General features: G+C 39.4%; 1 protein-coding gene across 4 annotated transcripts; it reads right to left on the bottom strand.

The window, feature by feature from the left end:
- Positions 1-114: 114 nt before the first annotated feature.
- On the bottom strand, positions 115-18,914 carry PHF10 (PHD finger protein 10). Of its 4 annotated transcripts, none has more exons than XM_024122587.3 (12): positions 18,788-18,914; positions 15,949-16,055; positions 13,342-13,472; positions 12,631-12,714; positions 11,610-11,743; positions 11,370-11,519; positions 10,660-10,769; positions 8,519-8,672; positions 6,469-6,624; positions 1,831-1,939; positions 1,382-1,570; positions 115-294 (listed from the first exon to the last, which is right to left on the bottom strand). In XM_024122587.3, exons 1-12 carry the CDS (start codon positions 18,872-18,874, stop codon positions 209-211), a joined length of 1,497 nt encoding a protein of 498 aa, XP_023978355.1. In that variant the 5' UTR covers positions 18,875-18,914; the 3' UTR covers positions 115-208. The 4 variants fall into 4 exon arrangements, with proteins under 4 accessions (XP_023978355.1, XP_023978356.1, XP_028350548.1 ...); XM_024122588.3 differs by having other exon boundaries at positions 12,631-12,708; XM_028494747.2 differs by lacking the exon at positions 18,788-18,914 and adding an exon at positions 18,196-18,407.
- Between the last annotated feature and the right edge of the window lie 26 nt (positions 18,915-18,940).

Genomic DNA, 18,940 nt, shown 5'->3' with positions numbered 1-18,940 from the left:
AGTAACTTTTAGGCTAAAGAAGATGGAACTATTCTTCTACCTGAAATTGGCTTCAAGGGTAAGAGTAGCTTATAACAAAATGAATGAACTTGCAGATTTTAGGCACATAGTTAGTTTCAGAAATCTTTTATTGGCATAAAAATGAGAATGTTGTAAATTGGCACCAAATACTTCATTTAAATGCGCATTACAGTATTGGGGTCAAAAACTATCCCTCCTTGCTGTTTTTCCCCCTTCTGCCCACTTTCCTGGGTGTTGAGGGGGCTTGCTGACAACAGTCACAAATCCAGCGACCTAGGAGAAAAATTGTTAGTTAATACAGGATGAAATTTAACTTTTTAGGACTGAATTTTAAACCCAGTTAGCTCTCCTTCCTTAGCAATGGCTATTGATAATCCTCACTGGACTTCTGGTGGGACGGGCACTAATGAGTTCCTTAATTTAAGGAGAAAAATGCAAACTTGCCTTAAGGTAATCAGAGTCATCAATGCCCTGTGAAATGCACAGGAGGAGGGAAGGGGTCATGGGAGGAACTAAATAATGGTAGGGACCTTTAAACAGTTAAAATCCTTTCTGAAATTCAAACACTATCATACTCTAAGAGTTCAAGCATACAGATCCCAATATAAAACCTGTTACTGACTTTCGCTTATTTTCAGCATTCTGTGCTGCTCAGCGGCAGCTCCCGGCATCCTCTCAAGTGCTGGTGCGCTGCGCTGCGCTCACCAGTATCTGACAGCATTTTGATGAGCTCTACAACATACTTGATCTCAATCACTAAACAACTCTGAATAATTAAGTTGCTTGCATCTCAACAAGTCCCAGGAAACCCAGGCATATATTTTATAAAGTATTAGACAGTGTCAACATGCAAATAAGTTCTAAAGTTACACAATTATGTGTGTAATGTTTTAGTCCGATTACTGTGATTTATTCTTTGATTCTGTGTTCATTCTGAAGTTATCTGGAATTGTTATGCTGCCTCAATTTACAAAAATCTGGTTTAATATGTATAAAGGCATAGCAGTCATTTTGTTGAAGTTTCTAAATGACTTATGAAATCAAGGCTTTGAAACAAATTGATGCTACTCCTTTAGCTATTTCAGTAGAACACTGGCTCAATCGATATACACTGAGCTCTACTTCCTAAACTTATAGGCAGTCTGATATCTCACTTGTCCTTTAGTCAGCTTGTCTAAGGATGAAAAACAGCTGGACATGATCACAGCTTTGGTCACTTCTTGTGAATAGAAGGATCTCCAGGCCCTTCATGTGATTATGGTGTTTATGCAGCCTCAAAAAAACAAAACAAACAAAAAAAAAACAATGCTGGAAGAGTCCCTTCACTCAAAGATAACATTCCTTCTTTTTGAATCTTTACCTGATGGAATAGCACCAAGGCCCACACAAAAAGTATGATAACCTCTGTCACACACATCACAGAACATCATTTCTTCTTCATGGTGGGGTTGTCCACATATAATGCAAGTCTTACACTCCATACACTGCCATGGGTAGGTCTTAATCATAGAAACAAGCTCCATGGTCATATCCAGGCAAGAAGGATGGCCTAAACCAAAACCAGTATTAGTTGTATTTCACACAAGAATTTTTAACTTAATATGGCATAATAAAATGCTAGTTTGCTTGGACGTCTCAAGAATGGCTACAATGTTTAACTGCCAAAGAGGAATGAAAACACAAAGTCGAAAAAAATACATGGACTTTATATACTTGATGATTCTTTGGTTCAAGCCTAGCTGACAACTAAGAATCCTAGTCGAAGCAACAAATAGGGTGGTTAAAATGTGAAGACATGTCAATACTTACCACTGTTATCACACTGGGAGCAGTGTATAAGTGATTCAGCCTTCCCTTTCTTGTTGGACTCCTTACCCTTCAGACAAATTCCACATAGAGCATTTGGAATGACCTTTGGCTGGAAGGGTAGAAGAGGGCTATAAATTCATGCCAGAAGAACTTACTATGGGTTCAAAAGGAATTATCACTGTATTGCCTTATTTTTACTTCTGGTTAACTTGCTAATGAGGACCTTTTTGGAGGACATAACCTGACATGAATCTGCCTTCAACATACAACAGCCTACCAACTGAAGCCTTAGATTTCATTTTTAAATTTTGTCAATGGCATGATCTCATGTTAGGATTAGATATAGCATTCTACACTCCCTACATACCCAGTAAGATCTGTATAACGAACTGGAAGGGAAGACTAATACATTGTCAAACTGCACTATTAACTGAAAGAGAAAAATCCAAGTACTGAGTGACCATTACATGGAAGTTTTAGGCTTGTTCCCAAAGAGAATACTCCATTGTAAGCAGCTTATATGCTCATTTTGTTTAAAACCTGATATTCTCCAAAGTTGCGAAACTAGATCTATAAAATCTAAGATACAAAATCAATGTTTTAACATTTTTAATTGCAAGATGTCTCAGCATACATTGTCATGTGCAAAAAAGGTTGGTGGGAATCCGAGTTGTGTGATTATTCCCTTTGCATATCTAATACATTAATAAAAGAGCCTGTATTTAAGAGAAAAAGCATTCACTATGACATACAAAACATGAAAGAGAAAAGTAGTTCTCAGACAGGCAAAATATGAAATTATCACTTAGAAATATGCAGACACCCTATGTTTTAAGTACCATTCGTTTTTCAGATTAAAAACCGGCACTATCCAATGAAGGCATCTGGGCTTTAAGAAAACACTTGGCAACACATGGAAAAGAAGAAGGTTCACTACACCTGAAATTGGGAGGGGAAAGGGGACATTGGAACATCACAGCCTTGACCGTAGTAACATGTCGTTCACTGGCTCCACATGAACATGGAGCAGTGGTAGGAAAGGAGAGCAAGCCGGGGCCAAGGAGGAAATGGGGACCGGGGGCATGTTCATTCACTCATTCACTCATTCATTCGTTCATTTATATTAAAACTGGGAGAAAAAGTATTTTAAATAGAAATATTGTATTTCTGTTTAATACAACCCAGCCAAATGCATCTTATGTTTCCCTTTCCTAAGTTACTGAACAAAAGAGGAGCCTAAACAAAATTCCAACTTTGCATACTGTATTATTCCAGCTTTGAAATGTCTCACTGCCACCTTCAAAACCTGCACAGCCTAAACAATTTGTTCTTAATTCTTTAGGTTTTTTTTTATTTTTAAAATTATCTTTCTCTACAAAAGATGACAGAGGCATTCAAAAATAATTTTTGGCTTATTTATTTAAAAAAAAAGTCAACCTTATACATAAATATAATAAAAACAATAACTCTAAACAATCACAAATGTCTCTACAAAATAATAAATATCATGGAAGTTAAAACATACATATAAAACTTTACTGTTGACTATTCTACATCTCCCGTATATCTTTATACCCTGCTCCCCAACAAAAGGATAGTGTCACATGCTCAAACCTCTTAAGTCTCGCAGTGTAGTTACCCTCTGTTGTTTACTGCTACATTCTAAGCATAAAAGGTTCTCATTGTGTTTTCTCCTAAATAAAAAATAGCCAGGAAGTGCACTTCTATGATCCAAATTCTGGTTCAGTTATGATCAAATCTGTAATCGCCATAATATACAGCAGAAAGCTACCTCTCAATCCACCGAAAAAAGAAATATCTTTTGGTTATGGTACCTGCACTAAATGTAAAAGATACACTTATTTAATACTTATAGTTCAAGTTAGATACTGGCATACTAAGTACTTTAATATTTTTCAGTAAAGTCAAGGAAGTAACCACACAATATTTAAATCAAGAACTCCTCATAGGAGATCCTTTACAAAAAATCAAAAGGAATAAAACACAAAGCTAGTCATTCACATTCTAGAGCAGTTCAAGTTCTACAATCATTAAAATATACATTGAACACCTATGATAAAAGGGATACCAAGAAAATTCTAGGTTTACTTCTAAGCTTAAAATCATAATGTTTTGTTAAACCACTTAGAATTTTTCTTACCCAATAGTCTTCATCTTGATGAAAAGAGGGAGAGATGGGTGGAGAGGGAGGGAGAGGGAGAGAGACAGAGAGAGACGGAGCTTTGCAGCATTTTCTATGATGATGCCACAGCTCAATATAAAAAGATACTTTGTTCACTCAAGCACTCTTGAGCTCTCTCAGAAGCCACACTGCTCACATCCAGGACTGTACACGTTGGGTACCAATCGCTGGTTGGGAAGCTCGTCTCTCGGGCTTTGCAGTGGTGATGGAGGAAGGGAACCGGGTATGGAACTCTCTGAAGGTTAATGAACAGAACCCTCCATACATGTCCGATGGAGACAGTCCTACTTCGTAACAGCACAACATCAAAATTTCACTAATGACAAGAAAATTAAAATAATCTCCCTAAGAGTTCTCAGCATCTCAAATAAAAGGCTCACAATACACTTATTTTCCTGCTTGAAAAACAACCAAAGATAGTGAGACTTTCATGTTAGCACTCATATAGTATAGATTTTAGTTATATACTTTAAACATAGGCCTGAATCCTAATAATTATGCTTTAATTTCAGGTTAATGTAACCTAAACAATACTGTCCTACAAATTAAGGGCAATTACTAGTGAATCTTATTAAGCAAGACATCAAATACATTATAATTTTTCTTAACTCCCATATTTTAAAACATTTATATATATGACCTTCAGCTTAAAGTACCCTAATATTTAGGCACATCTTGGCTTATTAATACTTTTCATAGAGAGGTTAACTTTTAATAAACATGTTCACATGAATGTATTGTCTAGATACTGGCTGTTCCAAACTTTGAAATAACCGAGACATTTCTAGGTTCGAAGAATGTTCACAGATTATAAAACGTGCATATTCTGCATATCAGACTCCCTTGAGTGCTACCAATTTAGGTTAATCAATGTATTTCTTCTACCTTAAATAATCAATGATAGCATTGAATAGTTCTTCATTTTCAGCCTCTAAACATCTGTTTTAGTATTCTTTCTTTTTTAACCCATGATTGATCCAGGCTTACTTTCTGAAAGGTCTATGTAACACTCACAGTGTGCTTTGAGCTGCAACTCCCATTCCAAGCTCTTCTCGGACCAGAAGCACACTGTTTAGCACACACAGCAGGCTAACTTTCCAAAATTTAATCTCTAGAGTTCATTTGCTTTCAATTATTAAGCATTAATTTAAATCTTTAGTTTAAAAAAATGAGATAAGATAAGCACGTAAAACAAGGACAAAAATCACATGGCTGCAGCCTAGTGCAGCCGTCCTTGCTGAATGAAGCTGGGCTGAAAAAATATATACTTGAAAGCTGATGATGTAAAGGTATTTTCTAATTAAATATGGAATATGCTAATTTGTTAAGTTGCTTTTTTACTTCAGGAAAAGAAAGGCAATGGACTGTTAGAAGGGCTCTGCTTAGGCTGAAGGGACACTGGCCAGCGCCCACTTGAACCTGTGCTTCTGGATTATACACCACAACCCTGACCTGACATACACAAGTGTTCAGCAACTCCGCTCAGCAAAACTTTTTGATCAACTTACTCTAAAATGCTCCTTCAAAACACCTTCATAACCACATAACAAGCATACTGATACATACCAGACTGAAAACTGTCTATTTTACTGTTACCATTCAAAACATAAAACTTGGAGCTAATTCTACTCCTTTTATGATACTCTTAAATCCCCATATATGAATAAGGCTACTCATCTCTCACTCGACCCTCTGAAGGGGAAGGGGCAGACGGCAGGAGGAAATGATAAAAATAACCCTTTTGCTGACAGCATGCTACCTGACTCTGAGAATAACCGGATCAAAAAGTTAACAAGTGCATCTAAGCCAAATCACCTGCCAGATAATGTGTAAATCCTTGTCACAGAACTGCACAGGCTACCTGCCAAGGTTAGGCTGAAAGCCACCACAATGTAGACCAGTTTTACTGTTCTCCACCAGAGGGTTAGCTGAACGTGGCCAGTGAGTGGACCGAAGAGTTCCTAGACTGAACCCAGATGGCTCTTAGTGAAACGCACTGCAGAAATGCAGCCTGGCCTAAGGGGCTCCCTCCCCAATGCATGGCTCAGTGGGCCCAGCTTCACCAGTACCAGGGTGCTTTCAGCGTCAGACCAGGATGCTTTTTACTCTGAGGAAACAAGTATAAAGTTCTGCCTATTAGATCACGCCTTAAAAACCCATACTTGCCTGGTTATTATTTAAAAGAACAAAAAAAGATTCTCTTATCAATTGTACATCTACAGAAAACAGAAGCTGAACCACAGCCAAAGTGATAGAAAAGCCACCAGGAAAATAAAGCAGAAAGGAAGGAGGCTGACAGAGGGCACACACCACAGAAGAACAGCTAGTGAAGTGCAGCAGGCAGGAGCTCCACAACTTTGAAATTCAAAGTTAAAATATTTCAGGGAGAGAAGCTGGTCAGGAAGGAAGCTGAGTCAGGGGCTTTTTTCTTCTACCTTGTACCCAGGAACTGACTTGGACAGTACAGAACGTTTGGAAGCATCTTTCCGTGGAGGAGCAGCCTTGTCCCTGGACCTCTGTCTTCCCTGCAGAGGCTCCTCCTGGCCTTCGGGAAGGCCTTCCCCCTCAGACACGTTGCCAGAGGAGCTGTCCTGCAAGTCAAAGGCACAAACAGAGGTTCCTTGGAACTCATGCAGATTCGAAAACTACAGAATATATCCAAGAAAAGTTTTAAAGTTCCATCAATTCAAAAATAAAAAGATAATTCTAATCTAAGAAAACATTTTCCAGTGTGAGACTAAAAGAAGTCATGGTAAGGATCATTTATTCATCTTATAAATACATTATAGCTAGTTCCATTTATATCAGCAAGTACCTTAATCGACTTTGTTTTCTGACCTAAGTCAACAGTAACAGAATTACCTACTTCAGCTGTTATTACACGACACAGCTTCAACACCATTTTACCATGTCACAAGGGAGCACATTTGTTTCACACAAAAATATCCTTTAAAAAAGAAACTGCTTTAACTAAGTGTGGGTATTTTTACTGAGTAATAAAGGTCACTAAAGAAGTTCTTCAAGCCCACACCTGTAACTTCCTAATGTTAAACTAGGCAGAGGGCCAATATCATCAAGTATTTACAACAGTATCAGACATATTGTACATGTTCAAAGTTTAGGAGGAGTTCAAAAATCACTTAATTCTTCATTTTTTACTTTAAAATTTTCTAATTAGAATAAAAATGTTATGTTCATATAAATTATGAAAATTATAAAAGAAAAGATCAGGTTATCCATAACCACCCTAGTAAACATCCTGAGACAACACCTGGGAACATGATGTATCTCTTTTCTAGTTACGTGTTTGTACAGATACCCAGATTCACACACTAACACACACACATCCTACCTACATGTGTGCCCTCATTTTTTAAAACACAAACACGAAGCTGAATTACATTGTATGTGTGTGTGCATCTGCATTTTAATATTTTTAAGTGCTACGTGCATTTCATCACATCATTAAATATTCTTTGAACTGCATTTCTACCATGTAAATGTAATATATAACCCACTGTGGACATGATATTTCTAATTTCTGCTATAGAAAGGAACACTCCAATGGACATTTTTTCCTAATTAAATTTTGTTACCATCTGATCAGGTTCTTCGGATAAATTCTATTTGTGTATTTGCCAAGTCAAATTCCATGGAAGTTAAAAATCTTGGTACAGACTGTGAAAACGCTTTCCCCAAAAGCTGTATTAACCGACACGCCCACTAGCAGTGTAGGAGAAAGTCGACTTCATCACACCCTCATCACAACACAGCACCCCTGTACCAACGTGACGGAAGAAAAGCAGTGTCATCACTTGAGCATCGGAAGGGCGTCTTACTTTATGCGACGTGTCACTAAATCTGTTTTAGAAGCTGTTAGTGACAAAGTGCAGTGCCCATTAATGCTAACACAACCCCAGGTTCAGGTCGGCGAGAAAGGTATACAACGGCCAGCCGCTTCATGTGCCATGCTAAATAAAAATCAAACCCCTGACTACTGTCTTCTTCGTTCTCCTTCAGTTCCACAGAGCACACCAACTTCCCCACTGTCCTGCAATGGCATTTTGCTACCAAAAAAGTCATGCAGGAAAACCTAACTAACAGCACAACATGTTGGTAACCTTAACATTATCCTAGAAGAGGCCGAAGACTATTAATTAAGCAACAGGAACACAAGTTAATGTGCTCCCCCTAACCCAAGATGGTTAAGCATAAGATTGTAAACCAATGTCTAGTACCCTGCCTAACCTGCCTGTGAAAACCACAAAGGGGCAACTTTAAGGATAAAACTTACCAAAGGCCACACACAGACCATATCAACACACACAATAACTTTTCCTGATGGAAGCTTTCTGGAACTTATATGCAACTGTCCTTTTTCAAAAAGAGGGTAGTGACACAAGTTCAATTTAACACTCCAGGAAAGCAATCAGCAAAAATTCAAAGGAAAAGGAGACACCTCCTACTGAAGATAAATGGTCTCACCGAAGTGCCTTTATTTTTCCGTTTCTCATCACCTCGACCATCTTCGGCATCATCTGAATCACCATCGCTATCGAGAGCAGGGAGCTCAGGATCCAGGGGGGGCTCATAAAGCGCTGTGTTTAATGGCAAATACCGCAGTTCATCTGGCGAGTACCTATAGTTCAGAGAGGATTTTCACTTTTCCTTTTTATTTTTGGCTGTGCCGCACGGCTTGCGGGATCTTAGTTCCCCAACCAGGGATGGAACTGGTTCCATCCCATGCCCCCCGCAGTGGGAGCTCGGAGTCTTAACCACTGGACTGCCAGGGAAGTCCCCAGTTTTCCTTTATTGTTAAATATATATGGACTAATTTTGAACTATGATAATAGCCTTAATATTAACCACAAATACTTTTGAAAAATGATTAGAGGCAATAAATAATTTTTTCATTTTGGTACTCAAATAGGGACAAGGAATAAAAAAAAGCCTAAACATTTTTTCACCAGTCTAAGAGTACAAAACATGTACTTGATTCTTGTTGTCAAAAGATTATGTCTCTCTCCTTTACCCTCAACACCCTCCCCCCACAAAAAATGTCAGCAGACAAGGACGGAACTGTGGCAATACAGAATCCTGCCTGAGCACCTCCACCCTCCCACTTTTCTGAGTCCTCACTGCCTGTGCACTGCTGCTGCTTCACCTGTAAAGCAGGTATGGTAACAAGTCCACCCCACAGAGAGAACGTGAGCATCAAATAAATTAACACAGGTAAGTCACAGCGGTGCACGGTACAAGATACTATTTAAGAAACAAAATTTCCAGTAACAAATTATTTTAAACCAATTTGTGAAGCGTGTATTCTAACAAATGTAATCATCTCTTTTATCTGAAACTAGGGATCGGCAACCCCTTCCCCAGGTCAGTCAGCACACGGCCCGCTGGTGACGTCCGAGCCGTCCCACAGGATCGCAGCGGGCGGCTATGATCTCGGAACCTCAGGAGGGAGAGGACACTGGATCAGCATCCCACTCGCCTAAGACGTCACGCCAAAAAGCACAGGGGTTGGGACACAGGCCTATCACTCAGTAATGTACTCTGCCCAAAGTGAGAAAATGAAAATTTGCTGACCCATGATTTAAGTTTGACTTTCAAATAGTGTGATTGTATAGTCTATTTTTTTTTTTAATTTTATTTATTTATTTATTTATCTTGGCTGTGTTTGGTCTTCGTTGCTGCACGCGGTCTTTCTCTAGTTGTGGCGAGCAGGGGCTACTCTTCGTTGAGGTGCGCGGGCTTCTCATTGCTGTGGCTTCTCTTGTTGTGGAGCATGGGCTCTAGGCATGTGGGCTTCAGTAGTTGTAGCACGCGGGCTCAGTAGCTGTGGCTCGTGGGCTCTAGACCGCAGGCTCAGTAGTTGTGGCGCATGGGCTTAGCTGCTCCGCGGCATGTGGGATCTCCCCGGACCAGGGCTCCAACCCGTGTCCCCTGCATTGGCAGGCAGATTTTTAAGCACTGCGCCACCAGGGAAGCCCGTATAGTCTATTTTAAATACTACTGTCTAAAGAATATTCTCTATCCTAGAAAGCATCAGGGTTTTTATGAAGTAAAAGCTGAGATTTTGACACAAGTGACGCTGTGGGCCCTGTCTTCGGTTGCATCCAGGCTGGAAAGGAGAGACCAGCAGCACTCTCGCTGCGGGAACGGATGCAGCGGCCAGGCCAGGGCAGCAGGAGCTCCCAGGTGGCCATGCCTCTCCGCAGCCACTTGTGCCCGTCTGTGAAAATGCAGACGCCCAGGCAGAAGGTCTGGGGGCGTGCTCGAGAGTCTGCATTTCCAATAAGCTTCCACGTGACACCAGCGATGCTGGGCCATGGACCATACTTTAAGGATGGAGGTATGGAGAACCCCTGGCACCTGTCCACAGAAACACAAACAGGTGGGCAGTGAGATGGCACCTCAGGCTTTGTCAGCAGATGTTCAAGTTCTGTAAAGAGCATTCTTCACCACAGAACCATAGAAGATAGAAAAGATTGACACAAATCTTATACATCTTATGGTGATGCTTATAGAGCTAAAAACTTCTAGAAAACAAACACAGGACTTTGAAGTCCCTCACCAACACTGATACTAATGGCAAAAAAACAAAACAAAACACTAAGTACCTTTTGTAATATTCCTGGAACTGTCCAGGGATGAGGGCCACCGGGTAAGAACTGACCTTAGTTCTCTCTGTCGGCAACACTTTGTACTTCCCTTGAGGCACCTGGATAACCTGGTTTAACACAAAGAGAAAGACACACCCGACTCCATGAGAAGAATCAAGGCTTTAGGAAAACAGCCCCCTCTTGCTCTCTACCGTGTTTCTCCCCGCAAAGGCTAAAAATAAAAGAGACATTAGGAGCTATGACCTAAGGGGGTTGGTATTCCTAGTTCTAGTGAGTTTGTCTGGCTGTTTACCGTGGCCATCATTTCTGAGGAAAGGCAGTGTGTCTGCTCACCACTTAAGGGCTACTTATAAAACCTCTGGAGCTCAACGTCCTCATCTATGAAACGGAAATAGTAAGTTTTAACCTCACGTGGTAAGGGTGAGAAGTCCGTGAACTTCTATGGAAACCTCTTACACCTACCCCTGGGGCACACAAGGGTGCTACCAGACTCCTTCAGTAGCGTGCCAACCAAAAAGCAAGAGACATATCACACACACGCAGAGAAGTGAAGCAAATAGTATCGGGCACATTAAAAACGACAGCTTCGGTTCTGGGGAAGAAAAGGACGTACTGCTGGTACAAAACATTACAGTAAAGGTGTTCAGTAGCCTACGGTAACAAGCAATTAGCGAGGTTCAGGGATTAATAAATGTAAGAGATCCTACATGTGTCTGTAAGTCAAAATAAGCTCTTCTTTCTTCCATACGTTCCCGGTTTAAGTTGCTGTTAAATTCAGCTGCTTTTTTGGCAGCTTTCTTAATGTACTCAGGCACTTTGCTGGCTTCAACTTTCTGAGTATTCTGTTGTTGCAGTTGCTGAAATAAAAATATTACAGTTGGAAGTCACATCTAACTTTATAAAACGTCATTCCCCCAAACCAAGATGGTGGTTACCTAGATACTTACAGAATATTCTTTATAGTGATCTGTAATTCGCTGGCGTTCTTTTTCTTGAAGAATGACAGAATATTCAGCATGTTTGGCTGGATATTCTTTTATCATTAAATCAATTACTTCATCACTGCGCAATGCTGTTAAGCCTATTTCAGACCAAAGAAAAGGTAAAGAAGCTTTTTCAAGGCTAAGTGAACATACCACTTTTCAAAATTTGCTTTTCCTTCAAACTACTCTACATTTAAGAAGTTTTCCAATAGTCAAAGCAAAATAGTTTAATACATTCAAAAATAATAAAAAATAATATTCATAATACAAAGTCAAACAATTAAAAAGAAATAGATTACCAAAGTTGCAAAGGCAAATAAATCAATTTTTCAACCAAAACTTTTTTAAGATTCTACGTACTATATATAAACATATATCCCTTACTAGAAACAATTGCTAAATAATGACGCACACTAAGCACTGGCAATCGGCATGGGATACTCGATGAGGAAAAAGACTTTTTCAATATACTTCAGTTCTTAGTCTTCAAATTCGATATACTAGAAATATTATAGAGTCAATTCAAATTTCACCAAAAGCATCAGCACACACACATAAGTCACACAGGCAATTTTCGAAACTCATGGTATCAGATTATACCAACTGCTGAGATGAACTCCCATGGTTTTATATTAAAAAGTTGCCTTAATATATTTATGAAGGGAAAATTACAAATAAAGCAGGGACATAACTATACATAACTAAAAACTGAGCAAAATTTGCCTTTTAAGAGACAAGGACCAATACTTTTAAAAAGTACTGTACAAATTTTGCACACAAAACATATATACACTTTGACACTTCTGTTAGTTATTAGAAAATGATATTGTTATAAAACATCATTCTCTTTTTTATTTTAACAATAATCAAAAATGAAGTTAACAGTTTAGCATTTAAATAATTCAATCTATTTATTAATTTTGTAAAATATTCTGGGAAAGAAAATAAATACTCATCCGGTATCGCCTCATTAAATGTTCATTACCTAGAGTGCACTGTGTTTCTGTAATGACATTTAGCTCTCTCAGGTACAGTTTCTCCTTATGAGACAAATCTCGTCGCTCTAAATCTCCAAAAAAAAAAACAAGAATAAAAGACTATCAAAAATAGTCTTTTGCATTTGTAAAACTTTTAAAAGCTTAAAAAACTTTAAAAAAATGTTTAAAGTTAAAATCTTCAAGGATTTAAAAAAGTACTCCCTGTTACATATTCCAAATATTATTAAAAGACTACACAAAAAAGCTTACAAATTTTAAAAAATGAAAGTTAAAATAAAACTGAAAACAGAGTAATCCAAAGCCAGAAGGTAAGACAAGTAACTGTATTAAACTAGCTGATGAAACACAGCCTCTCCCAAGTTCAGATATAGGTGATGTAGCTACCTCCGTCCCTAAGGCCAAGGAGCAACAGTCAAGAATCAAAATGCTTAGTTCATTCATGTGGCTACAAAATGATTTCTCCCTAAAGTTTTTCCAGGAAATTCATCTTCCTCATTTTGCTTGTAAATCAGTTTACAAGGCATAAGAGAGAGATGCTGAATGAATGAAAGCTGCAAATAAAAATCAGCAAGCAGAAGAATATAAAACACGTTATCAATAATCCATACTCAAATATTCAGAACTTGACAACCTATCAAAAAGAATTACTATTAGTTAAAAGTTAGATTTAATCTGTTATATAAACTAAGACTTAATACCTGGATATTTCCGTTTGAAGGAGGTCACACCCAAATATTCACTGACTTGTTCTTGAAGCATATAGTATTCTCCTGTTTCATCAGGTGGCCATTTGTACTCTATCAAATTTTCTGCTGGATAGTAGCTAAAGCTAAGCACAGAAATATATATTATGCCTTAAATGTAGCTTTTATAAAATTTTAATCATTTTTGTTTTAAAGGATATTCATTTTTAAACATTTTTGAGAATATATTTTAAGGATTTGGAAAAACTATTTTGATTATTTAAATTCTCAGTCTTCTATGATTTTGTAATACAAAGAAGTTCTTACGATTTCATGTGCATCAATGAAATTACAAAAGAGGTAGAGATAAAAGAAACAACCATCTGGAATACCAAAGCAAAAAAGTACACTGGAGGACTTCCCTGGTGGCGCAGTGGATAAGAATCTGCCTGCCAATGCAGGGGACACAGGTTCAATCCCTGTCCTGGTAAGACCTCTTCCCACATGCCGTGGAATAACTAAGCCCACGAGCCACAACTACTGAGCCTGCGCTCTAGAGCCCACGAGCCATAACTACTGAGCCCACGTGCTGCAACTACTGAAGCCCGCATGCCTAGAGCCCATGCTCTGCAACAAGAGAAGCCACCGCAATGAGAAGCCCGCGCACCGCGACAAGGAGTAGCCCCCACTCACTGCCAACTAGAGAAAGCCCACACACAGCAACGAAGACCCAACGCAGCCAAAAATAAATGAATTTTTTTTTTTAAAGTACACTGGAAATAATATTTTCCACATATCACAAAGAACAAAGACTCACAACTGTCAGGAACAACGGCAACGTTTTTTAGCTTTTGCAAATCGGGGTAGTGATACCAGTTCTGAATTCTTTCTCATGGGCTTAGCACCCATAGCCACTATTTCATGCACCCAAAGTATAAAGTAATCAACTTCTGTTTCCCATCTTCTGTTCAGTAAGTCACAAACTGCAGAGAAAGCAGAACCCTAAAAAGCTATTTCTCAATAAACTGAACTATAAAGCACATAGACTCCACATACCCAGTGCACTGCAGATCAATCCCCAATCCTGAATAGTAAAGACTACAGACGTCTGGACCTGGACCAATTCAACCTCTAAATTTCATCAGTGGATAATACAGGCAGAATATAAACACCATTTTATGCATCTATCCAATTAAAAGTAACAGACAAAAGAACAGTTTTCTCAAAAGTGGTGCTGGGAATTTGGACAACCAAATGCAAAAGTATGAAATTGAACCTTTACCTCAAATCAGACAGAAAAATTAATTAAAAAATGGATCGACGACCTAAATGTAAGAACTAAAACTAGAAAACTCTTAGAAGAAAACATAGGGGTAAATCTTCATGATCTCAGGTTTAGCAATGGATTCTAGATATGAATCCACTGCTAAATTTGAGCAATGGATTCATAGCATGAGCAACAAAATAGAGTAAATAATTTGGACTTGAGCAAAATTAAAGATTTTGTGTATCAAGACACTATCAACAGAGTGAAAAGTCAACCCACAGAATGGGAGAAAATAACTTCGATTCATACGTCTGATAAGAATGTCTAAACAACAACAACAAAAAAATTTAAAAATGGGCAGAAAACTTGAACATTTCTCCAAAGATATACAAATGGCCAATAAGCACATGAAAAGACTCTCAATTTGACTAGTCATTATGGAAATTCAAATCAAAATCACAGCAAGATTCCACTTCACACCTTTTAGAATGGCTGTCATCAAAAACAAACAAAAAAAGGAAATATAACAAGCTGGTAAGAATGTGAAGAAGTCAGAAACTTTGTACTTTGCTGGTGGGAATAAAAAATGGTGCATCCACTGTGGAAAACAGTTTGGCAGCTCCTCAAAAAGTTAGACATAGAATTGCCATGTGACCCACCTGTTCCATTCCTAGGTATATACCCAAAGAAGTCTGAACAAATATATTTATACATCAATGTTCAAGGCAGCATTATCCACACCAGCCAAAATGTGGAAACAACCCAAGTGTCCATCAACAGATAAAGAGATAAACATAACATACTGTATAATTATAACAATGAAGTATAATTCAGCCTTAAAGAGGAAGGAAATTCTAGCACAAGCTACAACATGAATGAACTTTGAAGAAATTATGCCTACCAAATTAAGCCAGACACAAAAAGACAAACACTGTATGATTCCATTTACATGAGGTACCTAGAATAGGCAAATTCATAATAACAGAAAGTAGAATGGTGGCCACCAGGGGCTGGGGATATGCAAAATGGGAATTTTATTATGTAAAAGTTTTGGAAATGGATGGTGGTGATGGTTACACAACACTGTGAATGTAATAATTATGCCACTGAATTATACACTTAAAAATAGTTAAAATGGTGAATTTAAGTGTATTTTACCACAATAAAAAAATTTTTTTTTGAATTGCACTAAGTAGCAAAAAGCAACTTTGCTGTCACATTGTAAAACACAATAAAAACATTCTACAATCTTTAATAATTGCCTTTGCCGGGGCTGGGGGATGGGGAGCAGGGAGCTAATACAGAGAAAAGACACATACCACAAAAAACATTATTAAGCAATAAAATGACAGTACCCAAGATCCTGACTGGAAGTGTCACAGCTCCTAGAGCTATCTCCTGAGCCCATTCGCCTCCTTTTGGATGGTTGGGTCCCATCATTTGAATTATCTTCATTATCATCCTAAACATTTAAAAGATTCAAAAAATAACAAGACAAAGAATAATAAATAAGGAAAGATTAATTATGTATCCTCCCAGACTTGCTAAAAGGCTCAACTTAAAGGCTTTCTAAGGATTATACAAATGTTAACTTCCTACTATAATTAATGAGGGACAAGAATTTGGAATGGGCACGACCTGGGAAAAACTAAAAACTAATCTTCAATACAAATCAAAGTAAGAAAATTTTCAATAAACTTGTAAGTCTAAATCTACTTTTGCTTTCTTACCAAGAGGTTAAAATGCCTCCTGCTTCAGAGAAACACATAAAATTGCTGCAATACTCTGAAAGTAAAGCAAATCCTCCTACCCTAGCTAGGATAAAAATGTACGGATCATTTAGTGTTTAACTCAACTTATAGCTGGTTTATTGGACTATTCTAATTGGCTATTTTAGGTACTTATATCCCTGTGAAAAGAGGACACAAAAGGACTAAAAACAGATGATCAATTCTGTTAATTTTTTTTCTTACATTGCAAAAATTTAGCAAAAATATACCCTAATAAGAGTCATCAATCTATATAAAACCACACACTACCTCCCAAAAAAGAGAGGCTTAAAAAAAATTTTAAGCGACATCTTCCACTACATGACAATATGAAGGGCTGTTAAGTAAGACCATTTCATTAAGGCAATGAATGATGTCATCAAGTGTCAGGAAATTAATTTAATCGCACATTAGTTAAGGCTTAAAAAAAAAGATTAAAAAAAATCAAGGTAATGTAGCTTCCTAAGACAATACAATTTTGTTAAATACCACGGTTCTAAGAATACAGAGGTAGTTAAGTATGTTGGTCAAGCATGCCAAAGCTGGACTGCCTGAAATCTTACTGGGCACTGCCCTTCACGGGCTGAGTGGTTAGCCTCTGTGATCCGCTCCTTATCTGTAAAACTGGGACCCTAATACTGCCTCCACTACTTGGCTAATGTAGGGATTAAATGAGTTAATACATGGGAAGCCCTTAGAGCAAGGCCTAGCGAACAATTAAGTGCCCAGTAAAAGTTAGTTAATATGATTATGATGATATGATTACAAACTGTTAAAAGGCTCCACCTGTTAGGAATTTACTCAGATTCTTTACCAAATAGCAAAAAACGGGGAATATTCTCCTTTTCAGTTCTTACAAAATAAGCATTCAATTGAAGAGCTCTGTATACTCCTATTAAGAAAAGCAACCAGGTAGGAGACGGAGAACAGTCTAAATCCATTTTCCAAAAACTTACACATAACAGTAAGTCTCCCAATTGAAACATTTCATATTCAATAAGCATTCGAGTATCATTTATATTTTACTTGCTTCTGAGCACTTTAAGGATTTTAATATCCATTTAAGCACATTTCCCTTGGCTAAGAAATTTAGACACTCAAAAAGAGACAAAAAGTTAAAAATGCGAAGTCCTCAGAAAAGCTGAAACCACAATTTCACAAGTAGTGTTTGAATTTACTATTACAAATTCTAGGCAAATTGTGCTATTACATAAGGTGGACGTCGGAGAGGTCAAACAGCAATATACCTCCTAATATTATGATGGAATACAATTAAGTTGAAAGAACTTTGCTTGCAACCTCGATATTGACCCAGAAGTCCTAAGCTTTAAGGCTGCCGAAATCTCCGATATCAGCAATCTGCACTTCAGAGTCACAGGCGGCTCCCACCTGGGGATTAAACCCGTTTCTGGGGGTCCCACACTTGATTCAGACACGCTCCTCCAGCTGGGCCTGGACTCGGGGGCCCCGGCCCCCCGCCGCACGCAGGCCCAGCCTCAGGTTCTGCGAGCACAGCTGTGCGGAGACCCACCGCCTGGCCGCTGTCACCGGTCGGGGCACCTGAGGGCCCTCGTGCACAGAGGACCGCACAGGGGGGGCTCCTGGCAGGGGCAGCCTCGCCAGGTGACCGAAGAACCGTCCCTATGTCAACGCTGACCCCGGATCAACGAAGACACGGGTCCTCGGGGTTCCGGTCCCCATCACATTCCAATTCCAACTTTTCAGTACAACTGAAATACTGAGGTTGTACGAATCATCGCTCCATTCCAACCTTCTGTCACAAACTAGTAAACTAACTTTGAAAACAAAATGTTTTAATGCACGACATCCTACCGTTCATCTCGATTCCTCTCCACTCATCTCTGACTTTAAAACACTAAGTCCGTTTTACTTCCTTAAAACAGTACAAACTACAAAACTTGAAAACAAAAAAGTCGGCCTGAAAATAACAGAACGGTTATTTGTTCTCAAACCAACTTCATTAACTGGCTGGCTTGTTTTTCAACTTGTACACATTTCTATTTTTTAGGAAGACCTCAAATATTTCAAAAAGATACTCCTCAAATGAAGGCACTTTTAAAAACACACATTCTATCCCAGACTAACGTGAAGAAAACTCTCTCCGTTTCTGAGGAAAGTTTTATTTCTACGCGGGGCAGAACGTCCCCCGGGGGACGTGCTCAGAACCTCCTTCGGCGCAGAAACCGCCAAAAAGACTTCGGACCGAGGCCGACTCGCCCCCGGACCCGCGCGGGGCTCCGCGAATGTGCCAGGGCTCGGTGGGCCGGACGGGCCAGCCCGGCGCCGTGTCCCCGCCGCCCCCTCACGGCCTCCTCACGGCCGCCACCCCCGCTCCCGGCCCGGGGCCGCCCCCAGGCCCCCGGTCCCGGCCCCGAGGCGCCGCCGCCGGTCCGCCGCTCCTCACCTTCGGGGACTGCGCTCCGGGGGTGGCCGGGTCGCTGTCGCACGGCCGCGGGGACAGCGCAGTCCCGGGGCCGCCCGCCGCCGCCATCAGCCCGAGAGCCCCGCGCCGCCGCCTCCGCCGCCGCCGCCTCGTCCCGGCCGCCGCCGCCGCTGC

The sequence above is a fragment of the Physeter macrocephalus genome, chromosome 10, assembly GCF_002837175.3.
Source record: "Physeter macrocephalus isolate SW-GA chromosome 10, ASM283717v5, whole genome shotgun sequence".
NCBI classification, from domain to species: domain Eukaryota; kingdom Metazoa; phylum Chordata; class Mammalia; order Artiodactyla; family Physeteridae; genus Physeter; species Physeter macrocephalus.
Note: the sequence above shows the minus strand (reverse complement) of the source record. Positions and strands in the feature narration are given on the sequence as shown.

What these genes read in the sequence shown, in the direction of transcription:
- PHF10 (XM_024122587.3), bottom strand. Translation starts at nt 18,874, where the DNA reads ATGGCGGCGGCGGGCGGCCCCGGGACTGCGCTGTCCCCGCGGCCGTGC. An exon ending in CCGGAGCGCAGTCCCCGAAG is followed by an intron (nt 16,056 to 18,787) that starts GTGAGGAGCGGC and finishes TTAAATGTTTAG; the next exon opens with GATGATAATGAAGATAATTC. An exon ending in GGAAAAATAAAGGCACTTCG is followed by an intron (nt 6,625 to 8,518) that starts GTGAGACCATTT and finishes TTTGACTTGCAG; the next exon opens with GACAGCTCCTCTGGCAACGT.